This window comes from Lithobates pipiens, unplaced genomic scaffold, assembly GCF_037356315.1.
Source record: "Lithobates pipiens isolate NorthernLeopardFrog02 unplaced genomic scaffold, aLitPip1_a1.2 Scaffold_25, whole genome shotgun sequence".
Classification (NCBI taxonomy): Eukaryota; Metazoa; Chordata; class Amphibia; order Anura; family Ranidae; genus Lithobates; species Lithobates pipiens.
In genome coordinates this window covers 68,307,978-68,333,560 of record NW_027507787.1, presented here as the reverse complement: position 1 = coordinate 68,333,560, position 25,583 = coordinate 68,307,978, and the positions used below count along the sequence as shown (strand labels likewise).

At 41.5% G+C, this 25,583-nt stretch overlaps 1 protein-coding gene across 3 annotated transcripts in view; it reads left to right on the top strand.

The window, feature by feature from the left end:
• Window positions 1-25,583, top strand: part of UNC5B (unc-5 netrin receptor B) — a 253,877-nt gene that overhangs the window by 206,246 nt on the left and 22,048 nt on the right. The window contains exons 2-8 of one of the 3 annotated variants that reach the window (XM_077454580.1): window positions 1,672-1,890; window positions 4,061-4,204; window positions 4,595-4,698; window positions 11,619-11,799; window positions 18,512-18,679; window positions 20,404-20,568; window positions 22,481-22,513. In XM_077454580.1, coding sequence (XP_077310706.1) covers window positions 1,672-1,890; window positions 4,061-4,204; window positions 4,595-4,698; window positions 11,619-11,799; window positions 18,512-18,679; window positions 20,404-20,568; window positions 22,481-22,513 — 1,014 coding nt within the window. Of the gene's footprint in view, window positions 1-1,668; window positions 1,891-4,060; window positions 4,205-4,594; window positions 4,699-11,618; window positions 11,800-18,511; window positions 18,680-20,403; window positions 20,569-22,480; window positions 22,514-25,583 lie in introns of all 3 variants that reach the window. The other 2 variants (XM_077454579.1, XM_077454581.1) reach the window with 2 other exon arrangements.

Here is a 25,583-nt window from a genome sequence, read left to right as displayed (position 1 = left end):
CAACTTCTTCTTCTTCTTCTTCTTCTTCTTGGAATTCTTCTTTAAGCTCTCTAAGAGCCAATAATTCTGGAATTGGTAGTAGGGTTGAAGCTGCCTCTCTAGACTTCAGATGGCGGTCAGCCATGTGGGAATGATACCTTTGCCATCAGGCCAGACCACTACATAAAGTTCTGTAGAGCTGATATTTCAGGTCTGTAAAAATCCCAGATAGCGGTCATTTGGCAAGGTCTTGGACCACCCTTAAACATGAGATTGTCACCTGATTAATGCAAATCTCTGTATAGTTTAAGAAAAAACTTTGTAAGCTGTTTTCTGGTTGCTTTGGGTTATTGCTGTTGTTTTTTCTTTTATTAAACCTTGCGTGTGCCCAGTATTGACTGGCCATTGTATGAAAATGCTCAAACTGGTGATATTAACAGCTTTTTGCAGTGAGTGATTAGTATATGGTCTTGTTCAGTGATAGGCATGGAACTGGGAACCTCCGTGGTCACAAATAACATTAAAGAGAATCCTCATCCATAATTATGGTGATTTAATGGAGTTAGTTTCAGACTGGTAGTGTAAAATAGTATCTCACTACTGTAACAATAAATGGTTGTAAAACCTCCCATATACCCAGTGCAGTGACTGGCATCCAGTGATACACAGGGATGAAGCAAATCCTCCTACATTCAGTCTTATTTTTTTCTACATGCTTTAAAAGTCTAGAATTATAAAGTATGTCTGAGCTATCAGTAAAAAATGGGGCAGACAGCTAAAATTACACACTGCAGAACTCAGTGAGGAGAGCTCTGAGAGCTGATTGGAGGGAAGGGACACACCCCCCCTTCCGACAGCTCACAGGAAGAGAGCTGAGGCTGCCAATCAGCTGGAGATCCCTCCCCTTTCACCATTTTTCTCTTGGTGTCAGGAAAACTTGTCAGAAGTGATTCATGCTGATAGTAGAGGAATAAAGCAGAAGACAGAAAAAAACACTTATGCCACATACACACGACAGGTTTTCCCGTCGGAATAAACTCTGAAGGGTTTTCCGATGGAGTTCCGCTGAAACTGTCTTGCATGCACACGATCATACCAAAGTCTGGTCGTTAATAATGCAGTGATGTACAACACGTATGACGGGACTAGAAAAAGGAAGTTCAATAGCCAGTAGCCAATAGCCTCAGTTTTGTACTTGCTTCAGAGCATGCGTCGTTTTTGGTCCGTGGGAACAGCATATAGATGAGCAATTTTCCCGATGGGAATTGGTTCCGTCTGAAATATTTAAAACATGTTCTATTTCTAGGTCGGTCAGAATTTTCATAAAAGAAAGTCTGATCAGGCATACACACGATCGGAATATACGATGAAAAGATTCCGTCTGACTTTTTCTGTCAGACATTCCGCTTGTGTGTACGCGGCATTAGTGCGCTTAATGTGCTTTCTTCATATTTTATGTCTGAGGTTTACAGCCACTTTAGTGTGAAGTTCAATCTTCTCCCCACACTGTTTGCGCTTTTTAAGTTTGTAAAGGAATCTGTTTATGTTCAATAAAACTGGTTGTTATGATTGAGCCCATTTTACCCTGGTGACAACCATTAAAATAACCTGCTAGTAGTTTGTAGTAGTAATGATAAATCTTGACATTTTCATATTTTGTTCTTACTTTGTGTTTCCTTTCATTTGCAGCAGTGGAGTACAGTGATGTTCTACCAGACTCCTTCCCTTCAGCTCCAGCAGAATCTCTACCGCATTTCCTCTTGGAACCAGAAGATGCCTACATAGTAAAGAACAAGCCAGTAGAGCTTGTGTGCAAAGCTAACCCAGCCATACAGATCTACTTTAAATGCAATGGGGAGTGGGTCAATCAGAATGATCACATTACTAAGGAGAGGGTGGATGATCTAACAGGTTAGTATGTTCTGTTTTCCTAAGTAAACATTCTGAAGAGCAGCTAAAAAACTGAATTGTTAGTCAAGCACTCCTTTTTACTGCAAGCCCAGGCCCTTTTTCTTCCTGATCCCCTTTGTACTCCCTAAAATGCCTATACCCCTACTCACCTGCTTAAAAAGTTGATCGCTACCTTAGAAGACACATTCTTCAGCCTCAGTACAGCAACAAATACATTAACAATGATTTAGAATTTGTCACACTCATAGGGGTCTATCTATGAAACATTCATTGGACGAATGTCACACCTTTGTGAAGGCTGGATGAGTTTCCCCAATATTTTCTGTACTAGATTCATTTTTATGATCATCAGCTCCATCTGGTGGCCTATCCATGCGGTCTGTTTTCCTATTGATGTATTTCAGAAAAGAATACCAGATTTTGGCCATTACATGAAGTTTGTTATCAGAAATGAATACAAAAAATATGGGGGGGGGGGGGGGCATCATAAGTCCAATCTGTGACATTTCATCCATCTACCAAACTGCTGTAACTTTACCTTGATATAAATGTACTTCTGTTATTGTACGCCGTACAAAGGGAAAAAAAGCAGAATGGTTGTCTAAAGCCAGAAAAGAGTTAATATAATAAAACAAACATCCACAGGGATTAACTGGAACATCCACAGCAACAAAAGTCCATGTCAGGAAACAAGTCTCCAAGGTATCTACAGCTTTCAAGGGAATAGTTGTGCATGGCTTTAATTAATGTGGCTAAACGTTTAGTTAAACATGCAGTTGTAAAGAAAGAAAAAAAGGTGCCAAATACTAAAGCAGTGCTAACTGGTGGTATGGTATGTACAGGGCCATCTTTAAGGCAGGGCAAAAGGGGCAGCTGCCCTGGGCCCTGTCATTGTTGTGGGGCCCAAAGTATCTTCCTCATACTTGCCAACTATCCCAGTTTAAAGTCCCTTCATTCATATGTAAATAGCGGCGGCATTACTAAGTAAATAGCTGCGGCCGGCGGCATTGATATGTAAATAAAGACGGCATTCATAAGTATATCATGCTCCCCTGCAGTAAGGAGATGATGTGCTGTAACCTCTAGCAACCAATCAGTGAGCAGTATTGCCGTACAGTAATCTCTAGCAACCAATTAACAAGCAGGACGGGCCAAGAAAACTTTTGCCCGGGGTCCAAACGCTATTAAAGACGGCCCTGGGTATGTAGTCCCACTTGTGACTGCTATGTCTAACGAGTTTTGTTTCTATCCAAAAAAAAAAAACACCTGAAACTAAAATGTTCACCACTTAAAGTTGGTTCCTCCTTCCTTCCCTCATCAACGTGTTAATGAAACTTTTAGACAAAACCCTACATATCATAATTTAGACCCCATAATTACATCTGACAAAAACCTAGATAACAAAAGCTTTTCCACTTTGAGACAAAATGTAGAAATTCTACACCTACCTATCGATGCTGATCGGTGGAGGCCCACCTGCTCACCACTGCTGAAGCTACCACCTTGGCAATTCAGCCTTGTGCTGGAGAAAACCAAGCAGATCAAGCTTTGGTATCGGAGTTCCGGTTATATGCAGGGAGACCCCCACCAGCCAGCAGCAGGGAGCATGTTGAGGTTTTTTTTTTTTCTTTCTTGAGCAGTGACACGAATCAAGTGTCACTGTGTGACACTTCAGATAAAGTTGAGAAAAGAAAACAAGCTGAAACACGTATCACACTTCTCTCTGCCAGAGCTGACACTGCTCTAGCTTGCATTTTACTGTGCAGGCTAGTGTTAATGTAACCTAAATGTTAAAGTACAAATGTTAAAGTGCTATCAAAATAACTTGGATAGTGTGAGGAAGGGTTAGAACCTCTGTCAGGTTATTAAATGCGATCTGTGTCCCCACTAAGTAGATATTTCCCTTTTTGTTCCATCTGACATGAATCACCAAACATAACTTTGGGCTGCAGCTTTTTCTTTGAGGCACCTAATACCTTAACCCCTCTGTTTATTTTAGGGAAAGCTACCCTTTAAAACGGAGTTATCAGATGTTTTTATATTTACTATATGTCAGCCCATCTATCACAGTGTCATTTCCTGCCATTTGACATATTGCCACATGCATGGTGTTTTGTTGACTGTTCATTAGGAGGCAGTTAAAGTGTTAACATTTTAGATCCTCTTCCAGGTCTTGTGGTTCGGGAGGTCCAAATTGAAGTGTCCAGGCAGCAGGTAGAAGAACTGTTTGGTTTGGAGGATTACTGGTGTCAGTGCGTGGCATGGAGCTCAGCTGGAACCACCAAGAGCCGTCGGTCCTATGTCCGAATAGCCTGTAAGTTTAACCCATGTATAGTTCTACTGGAGAACAGTTTGTCTAGGTCTAGCACAGTCACTGTTATTGTAATGCCGGTTGCCAGCTATGTTGACAACATTGCCATCTTGTGGTGATATTTGCAAAGTTCAGCCTTGCAGCTGATTCATTTCTAAATGAGAAGTAAAGCTATAAATGTAATACTTCTAATGACCAAAGATAATATTGATATTATCTTATATTTACACAATTTTTGTATATCATTTAAATATATAATGACATCTCATTCATACAGTTTGATTATAGAAAATCCTGTTTTTATCTACAAGTATTCCACTCTTAGTTTATATAGTATAGTATATATTCCTATAAGTTAATTTATATATATATATTTTTTTTTCATATTCACAGATCTGAGAAAGAACTTTGACCAGGAACCGTTGGGTAAAGAAGTACCTCTTGAACAAGAAGTGTTACTTCAGTGTCGTCCACCAGAAGGCATTCCACCTGCTGAGGTATGATACCTCTGTTTTATTGTGTTTTTAGAAGTATTTAGCTCTGATATAACAATGGTTTGCTTTGTTCATGAACTTGTTCTCTGCTGACCTCCCAGCAGTATTATCTTGTTTTGTAAATTATGCATGCTGACCTTTTCAATTCTAAAAAGGAGCTAACTTGTCAGAAGGTAATATAGCTTTGTGTTTTGTTTTACATTATATAATGCGTATACATCTATAAGAAAGCAGGTGGTGGTCCTGTATTTAGGATGTTTAGAACATATCAAATTTGAGCATATAGCTGGCTACAAAAAAAGATAATAATAATAATAATAATAATTTGCTGCAATTTTGGCAATAGTTGTTTCTCAAATGGGAAAGTTTGGCTGTTATATTAAAGCAGTAGTAAACCACTGTGTTTTTTATTGCAACCTGCAAGGTAAAGCCATAAGGTGCTAGTATGCACATTATGCAAAACCTACCTTAGAACAAAGCCTTACAGCAACACACTGTCACCGCTGACAAGGCTTCCATCTTTACCCAGTCTCCCTTCCGGGATCGCAGACTCCAGCTGTGTGAGTGGCCGGAGGCACGATGACGTCACTCCCACGCATACACGCAGGAGCCACCATTTACAGCACAGGACTCTGAAGGAATGACCCGGTTGGCTGTTCCTTCAGATCGCATATGCTGCTGACATCACTGGCTGCATGTGCAGTAAATATCTCCTTTACCTATAGGTAGAAATTATGCATGGGAGTTTACTACCACTTTAAAAGCAGATAGCCCAGAAATGATGAAAATAATGTTGCTATCCTACAGAAGCTACCACCTGCAAAGCCGTGGTAAATAAATAACAGTAAAGATAAGAAAGATAAACGAGCCACATCCAGGTGAGCAACTACTTTAGTTTTGATGTTATGTGTCTTTTATTAAAGAGGAAGTAAACCCTGATGAGTTTACTTCCTCTTTCATTCCCTGCAAAGGCAAAGCATAATGGACTACTATGCATCACCTGACACAGGAGCCAGCGAAGTCACGCTGTCCCCTGTAGTCCGCCGCATCCATCTTGCTGGTGGCGTCTCGCAGCTCCGCCGCTGTCATTCGGCAAAGCCGCGATGACGTCACTCCCGCGCATGCGCACGGGAGTCGACACGCGCGGCAGCTCCATTCTTGGAAATGCCGCGCTCAGTGCGCCTGCGCGCCGCTGTCTACGGCACATGCGCCGTAGACAGCGGTGCCCGTTTTCGGGCAAATATCTCCTAAATATAGGTTTAGGAGATATTGCTTGGACCTACAGGTAAGCCTTAATCTAGGCTTACCTGTAGGTCAAAGTGGTTTGTAAGGGTTTACAACCACTTTAAGTGATTCGTTTTGATTAATCAATTCACAATGCTAGCCCATTTTATTTACTGCTCAGTAGAATTTGTATGCAGCCACGAACGAGTTATTCTATTATCTAATTGCGCTGCTACTTTTCACAGCTATTAATTTACTAAGAGTTTGACAGAACACGTTTACATAATGTTGTCCAGTGTTCTAAAAAAAAACAACAAATAGACATTTTGCTGCTAAATTGCCTTTAAAGGGAACCTGTGCTAGGAGCTTACACAGGGCTGAGGACTTTCTCCCCCCAGTTGCCAAGCACAAGCGCGGTGTCACGATCACTCGGACGTTTCGGCCATACACAGGAGACTTACCCGTAGAAACCTGTCGCGGAGAGCCCGTCGTTTCCCTTTGACGCGCGCTAAAGCTAACGAACGCACTCGCGTCAACACGAACGAGCGCGCACACGCTCGTGGGTCACGAACGGGAGCACGTCTACTCGCGGGGGCGCGCTGACCCGTCGTACGTCCGTTTGGCGCCCTAAGGTCTTCTTAAGTCACTGGCTCCCTTCCATCCGTGCTGTCCAGTCTACAGCGTGTCCGTGACCTTGCTTTCTGTACCAGTACCTGTTACCTTGATCCTTGATACCCGGCTTGTTCTTTGACCTTGATCCGTTGCTGCCTGCCTACGACCTCTGCTTGTCCGACCACGTCTCTGCCTCATCCTCTTGTACCTTGCTGATCGATTCCTGCTGACCCGGCCTGTACCCGACTCCGCTGTTCCTGTTTACCTGTTGGGGTTCCAGTATTTCCTGACGCCCACCTACCAGCCAGTCTCCGCACTTGTGCCTGCCTGCTACAGTCAAGTACCATCAGCCCTACCAACTTGCTGTCGGTGCCCAGCTGCTTATCCGGACCAGTCCTACCTGCCAGGCACTTGTGCCCCCTGAACTTTTGAATACCTGTCTCCATCTCCAGGGGTTCATTAGCCAGGGGATACGAGGGGCCGCTCCCTGCATTCCAGGCTCAACTACTAGGTACGTGACACGCGGTCACCCCAGGGAAAGAATTACATGCCCCCCCCCCCCCAATACCAAGAGGAGAAAAGATAAATATATTTCTCATTGCCTCTGGATGTGGAGCAGAGCATCAGGACTGCAACTGGAAGCTGAATAAAGAGAAGATGTCATAAGAGAATAAGGGAGATTGCAATTGCTAAACTTTTCTTTACATTATCCTAGTTTCCTGGCTGACACAATGCCTTCAATGCTGTCCAAGTCATAGACCCCAAACATGTATTCATAGAAAGAATACAGCATGCTTGTTACAGGTCTATGACTTCAAATTACTTAAAGTAGACCTACAGCTAAAACTTTTATTTCATTTTTGGATAGAGTAAAGCCCCATACATACTATCAGTTTTTCTGCTGAGTTTTTCCTTCAGGTTTACCAAAACCATGTAGTATAAGGGCCTGCCTGATTGCATACACATTGAAACTCCTAAGGTTTGACCTCATATTATATGGTTTTGGTAAATCTGAAGGAAAAACTCAGCAGAAAAACTGATAGTGTGTATGGGGCTTTAGTGACTGTTATAACCGTGTCATATTTTTTATTTATTTTTTGCTATCTGTGTGCCTTTGGAGAGATTTAACTTCACTTCCTGTCCCATAGCCAAAATAGGAAGTGAGAGAATATCCATACAAATTAAGGGAATCCCTTGGCCCCCCCCAGGTCACCAGAACTAGTGTCTCCATATGAAGACTGCTATTACTTTTCTCTGGACAACTCAAAATTTGGGTTTTTCTTTTACTTTCACTTTCAATGATAATGGTAACCAGGACTAATAGAGAGGGTGAATCGCCTAATGGAGACACATACCACAAAGAAAAAACTGTTGGGTGTTTTAATCACTCTCTTCCTAAACTAAAAAAAGAAAAAAAAAAAAAAAGTTTTGCACTAAAGCCGCGTACACACGTGGCGGACTGTCTGGCCAACTTATTCCGTCAGACAATCCGACGGACAGTCCGTCATACTTTCGAATGAACGGACTTGCCCACACACGGCACTTTTTGAGCGGACTAATACGGCATACTAAGTCCGCCATACTATCCGCCCCACTTTTGAAATGAACGGACTCGCCCACACACGCGGAGGAAAGTCCGCTTATTTCGAGCGCGTCTCCAGGTAGGCGGGGTCCGCGAAGGAGACGTCGCTGACCCCGCCGCCTGGAATGGACTTAAAGGGGAACCCCAACGCCGAAAAAAATCGGCGCGGGGGTCCCCCCCAAGTCCACAACAGACCCTTGTCCGAGCACGCTACCCGGCCGGCCAGGAAAGGGGGGCGAGCGAGCGCCCCCCCTCCTGAGCCGTACCAGGCCGCGTGCCCTCAACATGGGGGGGGTGCCTTGGGGAAGGGGGGGCCGCGCGGCCCCCCCACCCCAAAGCACCTTGTCCCCATGTTGATGAGGATAAGGGCCTCTTCCCGACAACCCTGGCCGTTGGTTGTCGGGGTCTGCGGGTGAGGGGCTTATCGGAATCCGGGAGCCCCCTTTAATAAGGGGGCCCCCGGATACCGGCCCCCCACCCTATGTGAATGAGTATGGGGTACAATGTACCCCTACCCATTCACCTGTAAAATAAAAGTAAAAAAAAAACACAACACACAAGATAAAATACTTTATTGCACAGCTCCGGGGGTCTTCCGTCTTCGGGGGTCTTTTCGCCGGACTCCTCCGCTATCTTCTTGTAGCTCTTTTGCTAGCGGAGGAGTCCGGCTTTCTTCCTCGCCGCCGGCCTCTTCTCCCGACTTCGGGGGTCTTGTCCCCCTCTTCGGTTCTTGTGCTGGGCCACCGCGCCTTCTTATAGCTCTTTTACAGGTGGTGGCCCGGTCTTCTGTCGCCACCGCCTTCCGTTCTTCTTCTTCTTCTTCTTCTTCTTCTTCTTCTCCAGGAGATGTTGCCTCGACGATCTCTCCAGCCGGAATGCCAGGGACGCACTGCGCGGCCACTTATATAGGGACAATGGGGCGGTGTCACATGGCTTTATGTCACATGGGTAAATTAAATCCTTGACATCCGGTGCTAACTAAACAAATAGTCTTCTCTCTATACAGTGTGGGGCTGGTCTCTATCACCCACAAAATATATGGAAAAGCAAACCTTTATAGTCCAACAGCCAGAGCTCCTCTCACTCAGGTTCCTTCCTAAGTCTCAAAACCAGAGCTGTGCTGTGCTCTCTTCCTGGATATTTAATGTCCAGCTGACTGTGGACTCCAGTGGACTGGAACCCAGCCTGCCACAGAGGCTGGAAAAAGCGGGCTGGATTCCGGTTTAGTTCCCTTACAACGGAACGAATGCAAGGTGAAATGTACCTATTATCGTGTATCTCACCTCGCATACCATCACTATATATATAATTTAAATTTTTTATTGCCCCTTTGAGGGTGTGGCTCTTTTTGACACACAATTTTCAATTCCACCAGTGCCCATGGTGTATGAGACTAGCCTAGCTCTGAGGAAGGGGGTGTGCCCCTGAAATGCATTAGATGTACCCCGTGTTCTGTGCATGTCCATGCACTGTGTTTGAGGCCTTTTGTCAGTTGCATTTTGTGAGTACTCACTTTTATACAAAAAATTCTTATTATTAAATTATCTTTGGTAATGCACTAGGTGTGCGCGCCTTCCATTTCTATTTGTCTTGTAGTTCCTTTCGGATTACCCCATCTGAGGAAGGCAGCATCCACCTAGTTTTGGGATACCATACAGTGCCTTGCGAAAGTATTCGGACCCCTTAAACTTTTCAACCTTTTGCCTCATTTCAAGCTTCAAACATAAAGATATAACATTTTTATTTTTTGTGAAGAATCACCAACAAGTGGGACACAATTTTGAAGTGGAACGAAATCTATTGGATTTTTGAAACTTTTTTAACTAATAAAAAAAATGAAAAGTGGGGCGTGCAAAATTATTCGGACCCCTTGCGTTAATACTTTGTAGAGCCACCTTTTGCTGCGATTACAGCTGAAAGTCGCTTGGGGTATGTCTCTATCAGTTTAGCACATCGAGAGACTGAAATTCTTGCCCATTCTTCCTTGCAAAACCGCTCGAGCTCAGTCAGCAGTTTTCAGCTCTTTCCACAGATTCTCGATTGGATTCAGGTCTGGACTTTGACTTGGCCATTCTAACACCTGAATACGTTTATTTGTGAACCATTCCTTTGTAGATTTTGCCGTATGTTTGGGATCATTGTCTTGTTGTAAGATAAATCTCCGTCCCAGTTTCAGGTCTTTTGCAGACTCCAACAGGTTTTCATCCAGCATGGTCCTGTATTTGGCTGCATCCGTCTTCCCCTCAATTTTAACCATCTTCCCTGTCCCTGCTGAAGAAAAGCAGGCCCAAACCATGATGCTGCCACCACCATGTTTGACAGTGGGGATGGTGTGGGGATGCTGATGAGCTGTGTTGCTTTTACGCCAAACATATCGTTTTGCATTGTGGGCAAAAAGTTCGATTTTGGTTTCATCTGACCAGAGCACCTTCTTCCACATGTTTGGTGTGTCTCCCAGGTGGCTTGTGGCAAACTTTAGACGAGACTTTTTATGGATATCTTTGAGAAATGGCTTTCTTCTTGCCACTCAGCCATAAAGGCCAGATTTGTGCAGTGTAAGCCTGATTGTTGTCCCATGGACAGACTCTCCCACCTCAGCTGTAGTTCTCTGCAGTTCATCCAGAGTAATCATGGGCCTCTTGGCTGCATCTCTGATCAGTCTTCTCCTTGTCTGAGCTGAAAGTTTAGAGGGACGGCCAGGTCTTGGTAGATTTGCAGTGGTCTGATACTCCTTCCATTTCAAAATGATCGCTTGCACAGTGCCCCTTGGGATGTTTAAAGCTTGGGAAATCTTTTTGTATCCAAATCCAGCTTTAAACTTCTCCACAACAGTATTACGGACCTGCCTGGTGTGTTCCTTGGTCTTCATGATGCTCTCTGCACTTTCAACAGAACCCTGAGACTATCACAGAGCAGGTGCATTTATACAGAGACTTGATTACACACAGGTGGATTCTATTTATCACCATCAGTCATTTAGGACAACATTGGATCATTCAGAGATCCTCGCTGAACTTCTGGAGTGAGTTTGCTGCACTGGAAGTAAAGCGGCTGAATAATTTTGCACGCACCACTTTTCAGTTTTTTATTTTCTAAAAAAGTTTAAAATATCCAATAGATTTTGTTCCACTTCACAATTGTGTCCCACTTGTTGGTGATTCTTCACAAAAAATAAAATTTTTATATCTTTATGTTTGAAGCCTGAAATGTGGCAAAAGGTTGAAAAGTTCAAAGGGGCCAAATACTTTTGCAAGGCACTGTATATACCTTTCACACTGCCATTTTATCTGACATCTGTTACTCCACACCTTGGAAGGCCTATTAGCACTGGAAGTCACTGTGTTTTTTGTATGTTTAACCTTTTAAATCATTTGCAATAATCCCCAAGCTTCTGCAGTTCAAAGATGGCTAATTGCTGTTGATATTTCAGCCAGTGGTGTGTTCTCGTTTTAATTATTTGTCATTTAAACATCCGTCTCTTTTCTTCCCCCTCCTTACTCAATAGGTGGAATGGTTAAAAAACGAAGACATCATTGACCCCATACAAGACACCAATTACCTCATAACAATTGACCACAATCTAATCATTAAGCAGGCCCGGCTCTCAGACACAGCCAACTACACCTGCGTTGCTAAGAATATTGTTGCTAGGCGCAGAAGTACAACAGCGACGGTTATTGTTTATGGTGAGTTGTTATTTTCCGGGTGTTCATATAAAAGGCTACTTGCAAAACTTGCTTGTTTTTTTTTTAATTATCATTACTATGTTTATCACTTTGTTTATTTACTTTGGCTCTTATTTTTGCTACTGTTATACTTGTTTTTATATGTAATTTGCAATATATGCTTTGTAACAGAACTGTGATAAATGCTTTCTCATTTTGCAAATAGTTTCTGTAGGCATTTCTTTTTACCTGAACTATTTCACCATACAGTTTAGTGAACAGGCTGATTACATACAGTTTGTTGTATTTAATATGGCAGTGCAAATCCCAGTAACCCATACATTCCAGTCTGATTTGCTTTACCTGGAGTCACTTCTGTGAAACATGACTTCTGATTTCTTGCTACAATGATCTTTGACTTTTTAAATACGTTCAAATTTGTGTTAATATGTTAAATAACATTACAGAAGCACAATCCTTCAGTGGTTGGTCACCTTTTACAACAGTTAATTAAATGGACTTTAAAGCGGAACTTAAAGTGTTACTAAAGCCAAGACCCTGCATTCACTATATCTGGTCTCCCACAGTACACCGAACAAGGACATGCAATTATGTTAGTAAACATAAACTGCTAAATACCCTTTCTCATCAGCAGTATATAGCAGTCTTGTGACTTCTATGAGTGTTTGATTAAAGCTTGTAGCAGGAGTTTTCATTCTACTCTGACTGTTCCATGAGGCTGCAGGACCCCTTACCCTCTGTCTGAACAGTGCTGATTGGCCCTGTGCCGATCACATGCATCCTCCCAAGAAAAAAAAAAACTCTCTAGCAATACACACCATGTTCAGAGTGCCTCCAATGCTCTATTCTATTAGGAGATTAATGTGAGGGCTGTAGACAAATGGGGATGATCAGAGCAGACAGGATCAAACAGCCTTTTTTACACAATACAGAGGATTAACCCCTTATGTTCTACAGTGAGTATAACAGGCATGCTTTACTGCATATAGAGATTGATTTTACTGTTGTGAGTTTAGTAACACTTTAAAGTGATATTAAAGTCTTGTTTTTTTATAGCAAGCATGTTATACTTACCTGCTTTGTGCAATAGTTTTGCACAGAGCAGCCTGGATCCTCCTATTCTGGGGTCTCACATATGCTCTCATGGCCCCTCCCTCCTACCGAGTGCCCCCACAGCAAGCAGCTTGCTATGGGGGCATCCAAACAGGTGCGCTCCTGAGCAATGGCTCTGTGTGTCTATTTATACAAGAAGCCGTGGCTCGGCCCCACCCCCTCCATCTCCTGATTGGCTCACTGGCTGTCATTGACAGCAGCGGGAGCCAGTGCCAATCAAAAGTGTGAGCCAAGGCTCTCATGGACAAGGCTGGATCCAGAGGGGGCTCAGGTAAGTATTAGGGGGGCTGGAGGGACTGCTTCCAGGGGAGATTTTTTACCTTCATGTATAGAATGCATGAAGGTAAAAAACCTTGTGCCTTTACAACTATTTTAAGTTAAAAGCGAAAAAATTATGAACAGGCAGGGTCTTTATTGCAGAAGAGGCATGCATTGTGCAAATACAGCAAATATTTGTAAACCCAATACACACTCCCTTAAATATTAATGGTATTTCAGTACAGTGTAAATGAACCATCTGTACAGGTGAGTTGGTTTGATTTAACTGTGGAAGCAGTGGTGTCACTAGGGGGGCCAGAGGAGGCCATGGCCCCACCAACATTATACTGTGCCCCCTCATGTGCCCTACCAATTAAAACGCCTTTTTTATTTTTGGAGCTAGTGCTGATGCCGGGTACCAACCCCCACCCCCCTCCTCGCACATTCCATCAGCCGCTGTCACAGGACACAGGGCAGTGGCTGCGGAGACTAAATTGACTGGCTCTGTAAAAGGAGTGACACAAGCTCCTTCTCAAGCAAAGGCCGGACACATGATTCAAAGTGAATTGTGGCCCCCTATTGACCCGATGTGCCCCCAGCATTACAGTTAATTTAAAGGAGAGAACGTGGCACCCTCCAGCAGGGCAGCCTGTGTCTGTGACATGATGTATTCCTGGGCTCCGTGGTGAGGACAGTGCCTGATAACAGAAGAAACCCCCAGCTGGCTCAGATTACACTCTGCTTGTTTCCTGTGACACAGGCAGCCTGGAGCATGACTAGAATGGCTGCGCTGGAGGTAGCAAAGAGGTCAGAGTTTTTCACTGATATCATCTAATCTTAATTTACACATGTATAGTGTTTGGCTTTGTTTCTCACTGGGACAGTGTGTAGTGTTCCTGGGCTGGAGAAATGGGCTCCTCATTACTTCAGGCTCTTCAGGTGTCAGGAATAGTGTGGACACTATGCAGGGTTTGGGGACCCTGGGCTGGCTTTTACTGTCAATTCCCAGGTTTCCTCTGCCCAGATTTCCCCTGACATGTCCTTGGGATGGTCTGAGCTGGGATCTGTCATATGGAGTGCTGTGAACAGGAGACTATACGAGTTATTATATGATGATTCTAGGAAGTTTCATCAGCTTCATCCTCTCACAAGTTCTGTATAACCCCTTTCACACAGGCGAGCCAATCAGGTCCAGGTCCTGTCAGTTTTTTAGGCGGACCTGATTGGACACTGCAGTCTCTCCTATGGAGCGGAACATGTCCACTGACACCCACCACCAACTAATCTGATCCAGTCCGCCAAAAACAGACGGACGGAGGTCCTATTTTCCATTTGTCTGGTGGATTGGATGACATCAGATGGAAACAGATAGGTTTCCATCCGATTGCCCTGTAGAGGAGAGCAGGACTATGTCTGTGTCTGCTTTGAATAGCGGAGCGGACACGGATCCGTCATCCACCAGTTTAGAGAGGATCAGCAGAAACATTCCCACTCAGCAAGTGGATTCCACTTCAGAGGCACCCCTGTGAAAGGGGCCTAATGGAGTTCACAAGTCATGTGCACAGCTGTATGTGGTAGTGCCGGTGTTTTTTGTTTTTTGCATTTAGACACTCCATGCATTACGAGTGGACTTACAATGCACTTCAGCACATCTATACATGTCTGTGAGACTCTTGTGGCACAGCAATCTAAGCTTGTTTTATGGATGCAAGAAAGATTTAAGTTTATTTAACCGTGCCCAATTAAGCCCTACCCATTAATACAATCTGGCTATAACAACTGTTCACTGTGGTGTGCACAGCATGCCACATTACTGCCCTCCTTCGGGCACCAAAGGTCTTTTACAATCCTATTGTTTATACTACAAAAAAGCTGTGACTACTGTGTAGTCCGGGATACCAGTGGGCCCAGGACGATTCCCTGGGAGTGGATTGCAGCCCCCAGTATGCCAAGCAGGAGAGGGAAGAGGAGCAGGACAGAGAGGATGGCGAGAGGAGAAGAGGGACCACGAGGCTGTCCACGATGTAGATGTATGAATACTTTTTCAAGGCAGTGTGTGTGTGTGTGTGTGTGTGTGTGTGTATGTATATATATATATATATATATATATATATATAATTTGTGTTTTATAGTTGCCCCCCTACTTTTGTCCCTGTCCCCCCATGTGCCCCCCCCCCTAAATATGAAAGCTGGAGTCGCCGTTGAATGGAAGGCAGTTAAGGAATTTCCTTGAGCTTCCACATGCAGAGAAAGACAGTCACATTTAGGAAACCAATTTCTCATAAATATGATGGCCCAACGTCTGTGTCTTGGGAAATAACTGTGAATGTCTAGCACAGAAATATATCTTGTCTGTAATCTCAAACCCATAGCTGTCATGTATAAAATCTGCAGTCAGTTTCATTCTGTGTTGCAATTACCCAAAACAAGCTGCCATAGCAATCCTATTTCTCTAAAATAAGCTTTCTTGGGTATTGAGCTAAAAATACATAATATCTGCACTAGGGACTTTTATTACTGTCTGATAGGATACGTTTGGAAACATTTTAGGTCAGCTTTTAGGTTTATGACCTTCTGAATATTTTCCTTTGTCTGTTCTAATAATTAGACACGATCACCTAGCAATCCCCATTAAATACATTAATATAAAAATTTAATGCGGGGATATCAGTTTAATTCAAAGCGATGCCACATTACAAAGTGACCTTATTGTTTTACCTTATTTTGAAATAGGTTAGAAAATGAAAATTTATTAATAAGTGACTTCTTAAATACATAATATTTTGGCAAAGTCATACCTATTTTCAGCAGTCACCAAATCTCAGAACATTTGAGAAAAGGAAAAGGTACCGTATATTCATTTAGCCAAGATAAGTGAACAGCATGAAGAGTTTATACAGACTGTTGTACAGCTTTCCTGAGATGTGATTGTTCTGGAACAAAAGAGTAAAGTAGAAACAGGAACTCCGGCATATTCCAGTTATGTTATGTTAGAGCTATATGATAAGAATAGAAGTAGATGTATTTTTTTTTACTGGCGGGTACATATCGGAAAACACAGCAGAACTGTGTAATACTCAGTTGCGCTTTTCTTATGTGAGTCATATAGACAGTTCAGTAAGACCGTGCAAAAAGCAATGTACAAAGCACAAGAATCCATAGCATTGAAACATATTTTTTTTAAAGTGTTACTAAACCCAGAACCTGCATTCACTATATCTGGTCTCTCACAGTACACAGAACATGGAAATGCAATTGTTTTAGTAAATATAAACTGCTAAATACTTTTTCGCATCAGCAGTATATAGCAGTCTTGTGACTTTTATCAGTGTCTGGTTAAAGCTTGTAGGAGTTTTCATTTGCCTCTGACTGTCCTATGAGGCTGTAGGACCCCTGTCCCTCTGTCTGGACAGTGCTGATTACATGCACTCTCCCAAGAAAAAAAAAAAAAACAACAACTCTCTAGCACAGTGTAATGGCGAACCTTGGCACCCCAGATGTTTTGGAACTACATTTCCTATGATGCTCATGCACTCTGCAGTGTAGTTGAGCATCATGGGAAATGTAGTTCCAAAACATCTGGGGTGCCAAGGTTCGCCATCACTGCTCTAGCAATACACACCAACCTGAGCATGTGCGGCTTGCCCCTTAGCCTCTGATTTATCAGGAGATGGTTTGGGGACTGTGGCAGAAGGGGAGGATCAGAGAAGACAGGATCAAACAGCCTTTTTACGCAATGCAGATGATTAACCCCATAGTTTCTACAGTGAGAATAACAGGCATGCTTTACTGCAATTACAGACTGATTTTACGGTTGTGGGTTTGGTAACACTTTAAGCGAATAACTCCGGCATAACTGGTTACTAGACATGTGCACACTGAAATATTTCGTTTCGGAATTTTGTTTTGATCTGAAAAATAAATTTATTTAGTTACTCCCGAAATTAGTTTTTATTTATTTTGTTTCGTTCAAAAATGCATTTGTCTGAAACTCTGAAATAATGAAGGTCGAATCTGTCATTGAAGGCTTATGGTGTCTGTCGAATGTTCTTAGAAGATTCGACGGAGCAGCTAAACTGTACGACGCCGCAATCGTACATTTCCGGTCAAATGTTCCACCTACAAGCCATAGTAGAATTTTAATGTTGTATGACACTAGTAATAATTATATCTATTAATTATCATTACTAGTCAACCAACATTAGAATTTTTCTATAGCCTGTGGGTGTAGCATTTGACCATAAATGTCCACTCGCGGCAACTGCTTCGTCAAATCTTCATGTTGAATGTTTTTTCTCTATGTTGAATAATCTTGGACTAATAGAGTTAGGTTAGGCACAATCAACCTTTTTTGCTATTGTCTCTCTGTCGAATCTTTTCTCTCTATGTAGAATAATCTTGGAATAATAGAGCTAAAGTTAGGCACATTCGACCACAGGTTCGATGGACACAGATCGCGATTGTCAGCGCTATGTCGAATCTTGAAAACGAAAATAAAGCATTTGTTTAAGCCAGATCTTTTGGTTTTCGGATTCTGTATGTTCGTTAATTACTTCGTTAATACCCGAAATTCGGACGAAAATGCATTCGGATGAAAGCGAATGCACATGTCTATTGGCTACTGCACTTAATTGTTGCACTTTGCACCTACCTGTTGAAGACTAATAATCCCCCTTCAGCACTTGAGCAAAGAAATTATATTAACGGCCCTCTTGTATATTAAAGAACGTGCAAGATTGGTTAACAATTCTATTCCTTCGTTTTGCATTTTCCTTCCTAATGTCGTATTCTTCTGTTGACCAATTGGTCCCTGTTGATTAACCATGACACTTGACAGCTAGTTTGGAACAAAAACCCGCTTAAAAGTCAATATATCTGGGCTAAGTTATTACCAGTCATAGAGCCAAAGTAATTACAGTACATTGACTGATGAGGTTTAATGTTTTTCTGCACAGCAAAGCTTGCAATTCAAGTAGCAGATGTCTGGAAAATAAAACTAAGTACCGCTTAGCAACTCTCAACATACTAAATTAATTACATCTGCTTATAATAACCATAGCACCTGTTAATGGGGTTTGTGTGCCAACTCTACCCAGCCGACAGTGGGTGGCATCGATTTTTCCAGGCTGGACAGTGGCTTACCAGATGGTTATAAATATTTTCAAGTCATTAGTTAAGACAATTGTTATTTTTCTCTGCTGATTTTTCTTCTCTGCATGCTATTAGCTCTGATATGTTTCATAAGTCATTAGTCCATGCCGCATCCATTTTTTCCTAATGAAACTGGAAGACAAAATGGCCTCTTTGTTATGGTAAACTGCATTTTCATTTTCTATTGTAGTCAATGGAGGCTGGTCATCTTGGTCAGAATGGTCATCGTGTAACAACCCCTGTGGTCGGGGTATTCAAAAGAGGACACGAATGTGTACTAATCCAACGCCACTCAATGGTGGGGCCTTTTGCGATGGTCAACCACTTCAGAAACTCGCTTGCACAACTATGTGCCCAGGTATGGATTTTCTTCCAAAGTTATCCTCTCATAATAATTCTTTCAGCTCATACTTTGTATGCTGTTAAAATACAATATTCTGACCTGAGTCATGAAGAGATTTTGCTTGTCTCACGTTATTCTGGGCAGTATGAAAGCATTAAAGTATCTGTGCAGTCTATTAATTTACTGGCCTGTCATTTGTAATATGTAATGTTCTTGGAGTATTGTCTTGTGTACTTTGCAAGTCTGTTGCAAATTATCTTACAGTAATTAAAGTAGATTCAACTTAATCACTAACATCTCAGATAAGCTTTAATATGTAAATGTAATTTTAAAAGTTATTTTCATTCCTTTTAAATCTACAGCTTTCATTAAAATAATACTTGATAATCTTTTCATAAAAATCTTTGTCAGGCCGTTTCCATTAGGGTGGCAACTCTTTATCCTTCTCCCAATTGCTCTCCTGCATTGTCACCCTGTCACACGCACTTCGGGTAAGGACTACAAGGGGCCATGTCAGCGCTCATTGTACAAGTTTTTACACCGTTATCATGATTAGAAAGCTTACCTTAGAAATGATGTGCAGCTGCCCACTGGCTCAAGTGCATGTAGACAGCAAGTGGCTGGAGGAGATCAGCAGCACTGAAATGTAAAAAAAAAAAAACTGAAAAGCGGGCCACAGAGCAGCCCAGATCCTCCTCTTCTCCGGTCCCTCGCCTGTGCTCCTGGCCCCTCCCTCCTGCTGAGTGCCCCCACAGTAAGCAGCTTGCTATGGGGACAACCAAGTGTGTCCATTCAGACACGGAGGCTTGGCTTGGCCCGCTTACGCTCTCTCCTCATTGGCTCACTGATTTTGACAGCAGCGGTAGCAAATGGTGCCTTACTGCTGTCTCAACTAATGAGGAGGGAGTCCCGGACAGCTAAGACTCTTGTGCAACATCGCTGGATAAAGATGGGGCTTAGGTATTAGGAGGGCTTAGGGGGAGCTGCTGCACACAGAAGGTTTTTTATCCTAATGCATAGAATGCATTAAGATAAAAAACTTTCTGACTTTAGAACCACTTTAAGCCCATCATACATGGATTGAAATTCTGCTAGTTCAGCAGGACCCAGACTAATAGTTTTTTCTTGGTTCAATGCAGTGGGTTGAAGCGAAAAAGAACTGACCCGCTCCAGTCATTGGCTGAGAGGGCTAATTGGGGGCCGGTCGGCTGCTGGTTTTCCAGCATGCTCATCTGACAGAAATTAGCCAAATGGGCCCAGTGTTGGGCGGTTTTTATTGAATCGGCCAATGTCTCCTGACATTCTGCCCATGTTTACTAGGCATTAAGGCACCCTGTACACATCTATGATCTATCCTAACTAACCTGTCGGTTGTTTCCCAAATGATTGTGTTCTGCCAGCGGGGAACCTTCACGCAATAGCACTGCAGGAAGGATTCCTCTATCAACACTGACTATGTTAATGGGAGAATTGAGCATTTTTTTTCCCTTCACCGTGGTATAAGGAAACCAAATTGCGTAATCTGTGGCCTGCCTTATGGCCTGTGTTGCTGCTTAAGAGCCCAGTCATATTTTAGCTGTCATTTTCCACTACAGGCTTAATATTTCAAGTAAAACCTGTACTTATGAGGCAGTGTACACAGTTTTTGTTATTTGCTTTGTAAAGACTATTTTCATAACAGGCTTTTTCACTTCGCTTTATTGTTTTAATCTTCTGCTTTGCTATATTTTTGTATTTAGCTGACGGTGGATGGACTGAGTGGAGCAAGTGGTCAGCTTGCAGCACTGAATGCACGCATTGGCGGAGCAGGGAATGTAACGCACCCAGTCCTAAAAATGGTGGGAAAGATTGTAATGGTGTGCCCTTAGATTCCAAAAACTGCACGGATGGCTTATGTATGCAGAGTAAGTGTTGGCTATTTCAGGAGTTGAATTAAATTTTAAGCCATAAAGAATATTTAAATTATTGGTGTTTAACATTAGCCAGAGGGCTGCCTGCCACTGTCTGTATCCCTGCCTGTATCCCATTATTCCATTAATCCAAAAACGAAAGCCCCTGTACACATGGTCGGACATTCCGACAGAAAATGTTCGATCGGAATGTCCGACCGTGTGTACAGGGGCTTTAGTTTTTGGATTTATTAGCTCTGACAAATTAGCATTTATATTAGGATTAATCTTTATAATTACTGTGATTGTAGCTTTTCTTTTGATTTTTCTCAAATCACACTGAGAAGTGAAGCCCTGATATGCTTTCAGAGAACACTGTATGATTGCTTTGGGCTTCTATTTATCATTCAGGCATTGTAGTAGTGCACCAGTCCACCCAGTGTTTTGTTGGTGATCTGGGAACACCTATTTTGAATGTAGGAGTCATATTTCCAAAATCATTCATTCTAAGAAATGTTATATAATTTACAATTAGGTTTTTTATTTTAACAGCTGTTTAAATCTTATTGGTGATATTTAGGGCTCATGCACACACGAGGTTTTAAAGCTGCTGTTAGGGGCGTCTCACTTTTTTTTTTTTTACTGCCTCTAAACGCTCCTCCATGCTAGCCTATGTGTCCATGCACACATAAACTGTCAGAGGCGTTTGGAGGCATAATCGTTTAGGGGCAGTAGAAAAAAAAACGACGGCTTGTGCGTCCAGGAGCTGTTGAGCTGTAAAAATGAAAAATGCCCAAAAATGCCCCTAAACACATTTTGGAAATGTCCTGTGTGCATGAGGCCTTAAAGTAGAGAGAGTTCACAGTAAACATGCAGGAAGGGGACCCACACATCTCACATGTTAAATATGTTACAAATGCACCAATATAGTTTTTTAAGATTGAGTATGAGTACAGATACTTTTTTTAAGTACTTGCCGATACCAATTACCAATACCTATTTTTTGTGTCATGTGACACATTAAATGAGTTAATATATTAATGCAATACTAAATACATTTATGTGGTTCTGTTTATTTTATTATTAAATTGTTATTATATATTGCGCTTTGAATCGTATCCAGTTCGCATCACCTGTGAACCAAACCGGGTTTCTATGAAGATAGCTTACATATGTGCGGGCCGGCCACAGTATGATTTGAAAAATATTTGGGTACAATTTTCAGTGTTTTACATTTTAAAAATTTGCACCCAAACCGCTGAACTAAAGCACCAGGACTCTTTTTACAAATCGCACTAAAACTGGCACAACACATATGTGAACCCATTTTAAAGGCAACAGTTACAGTCTGGGGAATTGAAGGTATAAATTTTTAGTATCAGAGCATTTGCACGAGTACTTGTGCAAATGCTTAGTATCAGCACTGATACCAATACAGGTATCGGTTCAACGCTAAAATATGGTTTCTGTGGATTTGGTAAATTCAGTGGATTATTAGCGTTTACAACAGTTACAGGAATTCCTAAAGAGTTCAAGTTCCTTGATTGAGCTTGCTTGTTCCCCACAACCGTTCTTTAAATTTTGGATGGTATGACATTATTATTATTATTATTATTATGTTATTCCAAACATTCATTTTGCACATGAACTACAGTAATATTTTCATTTGCATGCTGATGAGATGTCGACAAAATACCAAGTTAATATTATGAATGATGCAGGGGAGAAATTGGTGGTTATATTTTTCGTAGTGAATGCCAGCTGACAGATTTTCACGGTCTCATTCCATGACAGTTTTAATCACAATCCATTACCATGTAATCAACGCATTTGCTTTTATTTATTTCTTTTTTTATTGTCATCCATTGTATTTATTACCATTTTTTACCAGGGAGACTAATTTGATTTTGGTTTTTGTTTCTAACAGACAAAAGAGTTTTAGGTGAACCAAAAAGCCATTGTAAGTTTCATTTCATCACTTTCATTTTATTTCATCTTCTGAGTTCTGTTATCATATTTTGCATGACCACTGATCTGTGACCTTCACTAATATAAAAAATAACTCCTGCAAAAATAAGGAAGCCTATCTTTATACTTTCAACTGAGTTTTATTACTGCTCGGACACCCGTATTCAGCAATTTTATAAATCATCATTGTAAGCATAACTACTGATATATTAAAAGGCAAGCAGAATTATCATTATTGTAAATAGGCATTTTTTTTACTTTCTTTTTGAGCAATGTGGGCTGATCAGTGTGTTTATTTTCATCACTAACATTCCTGGTGTTGAGGTTTTTATAAAAAAAAAAAAAAAAAATGAAAGCAAGTTCTTTTAAGTATCAGTAACCTGTAATACCATTAAGCAAATCCTAGCAGATTACCCTAAACTCTCCCTTTACCCAAATCCTAAAGCCTAGTACACACTACTATTTTTATTTTTCATTCAAACCCAGTGGGCTGAATGAAAAGAAAACCGACAGTTCAGGTCAGAGCCACTCTAATAACAATCCGATGTTAGGACAGCAGTCTCCCTTGCTGTTCTATTGTGTTCTGACAGGGGGACGGCTCCCCCCGCTGGAACACACTGCTTCGCACTCCCAGCCATTGGCTGAGAGGGCTGATCGGCAGAACTTTTGGCCAGTTAAATGGCCGGCTTCTGTCAGACAGGCTGCAGTATACATGGGCACAGTGCTGGCCAGTTTCTATCGAACTGGCTGATGCCGCCTGACATTCTGCCCATGTGTACGGGGCCTAACACTTAACTCTTGCTTTAGTCAAACTGTAATGCCCCGTACTTACGATCGGACTTCAAAACCGTGCATTTTTGTTTAAAGGATGTTGGCTCCAACTTGTCTTGCATACACAAGGTCACACAAATGTTGGCGAACAATTACCAACTTATTGACGTAAAAGACGTACGTGATATCTTCATTACGAATGCTAGTTGTATCTCCTGCTCGTACTTGATTCCGAGCATGTGCAGACTTTTGTCCGACTGACTTGTGTACACACGATCGTAATGTCCGACAACAAACATTTGTTGGCGGAAAATTTGAGAACCTGCTAGCCAACATTTGTTGGCAGAAAATCTGACAACAATTGTTTGATGGAGCATACACACGGTCGGACTTTTCGACAACAAGCTCACATCCAACATTTGTTGTCGGAAAATCCGATCGTGTATACGGGGCATTACACTTATCTCTCCCTCTACTCTAACCTTAGCTTTTAAGCCTCCCTCAACTCCAAGCCTAGTAGTTAGCCACTCCTCTTCTCAAACCCTAAGAAACCTTCCCTTTATGTAAACTCTAAGGGCTCATGCACCAATGCTTTTTTTTATCAATGTTTACCCATGCATGTTGGTATGAAGTATTCCTCAAGTGCAAAACGTATGTGTTTACACAAGTACAAGCTAGCTATACACTTCACATGCAACTTCCTGGGCATGGGAAAATGCTGGGAAGTTTTGCATCTGGGGAATACAGCATCCCCGCATGAGCGGATAAACCACTAGAGGACATTTGCACCCGCAAACATGCAAAATATGCATGAGCTCTAACACTTAATGCTTATGCGAGTAGCTTAATCCTAAACGTAATCAATTTATATAACTTGTACCTTGATGCCTAAACTTAACAGAAAATGAACTCCTGCAGTAAAATATTTGTGCTAAAAAAACGAATGACAAACACACATCTGGATTCATGATTTTATAACAAAGATGCAGTCTAACGTCTTGGATACAGTTGTTTCAAGCTTTATGGTTATCACTAGAGCAAGTTATATGAATTGTTTTCTGTGGAGTAGGATTTGTAAAGTAGAGGAATAAAATAACTAGATTTATAAATAAATTATGAAATTGTACCTGTAGGACACATTTGGGAAAATGGAATATGTACTGCATACTGTTTTTTTTTTGTTTTTTTTTAAATTATATAGCGTAACCTTACAACTTCAGTGGCTCTGTACTTAATTCAAGAAGGATGAACACGACAACTTAGGAGTTTAAAGGTTTTAAAATAAGTTGTACCATAGCAGCTCCCATATTTAAATTTTATAGCATTCTGTGAAAGACAAGCTATGTTCTATAGAAGTACAAAAAAACTGTGCAACAATGATTCTAATCACTTCCATATAACCAGAAAAATAGTATATAGTTGCATATTGCAATTAAGATAAACATTTATAAAATTGTACAAAATAAATAAATCCATGCCTCATTTACTGTGGGAACAATTGTCCTTGAAGCTTCTTCTAGAAAGGGAAGTAGCCATATGTTGATCAAGCAGATGCCTTTTGCTAAGTTCTTGAACCTGACCATAGGGAATGCTATAGACCGAGGAATAAGGGAGTACAATAAAGACGGATAATTTGTGAATGACAGAGATGTGGGAATTTTGTGTTGTAGAATATGAAAATTGTACACTGATATAATTGTTAATATTTATATAGAAACAGATTAAGCAAACACTTATTGCATAATGTCAGAACAGAGTCATAAAATAAATTGATGATCTTTGTAATATAAACATACGGTATGTACTGTATTTAGCCTATAGAAGATTTGCATTGTAGTTCTGGTTTTAATTTGGTTTGGTCTGGTTTGGTATCAATATAATAGTTTTCCCTTCGTTTTATACAGTACAAAAAAAAGGGTCCATTTTGATTGTTCTAATGTTAGCACTGTTGTGTTGATCCAGTTATCTTTTATATGAGGTCTACAATATCGGCAATATCTGTATGTGTATGCGCTATTTGTTGTTTAACAAAGAACACTATCTAGTGTTCTTTTTTATGCAGCTGTTTTTTGTTTTGTTTTTTATTGATTTAGGATTGATTTATTTTTCTTTGCGTTAGGAAAATGCATGTTACTTTATGTTAATGCTCGGGTGGGAGCCTAACCAAATCTAGGACAGTGACTACTGAAATGTAATTGTATGCCAATGGCAACCCCTCTGTTGGTTATCAACTGATCAGATCAAGTTGGCCAGATGCAGTTCAAGGCTTATAGCAAACTGTGTACACTGCT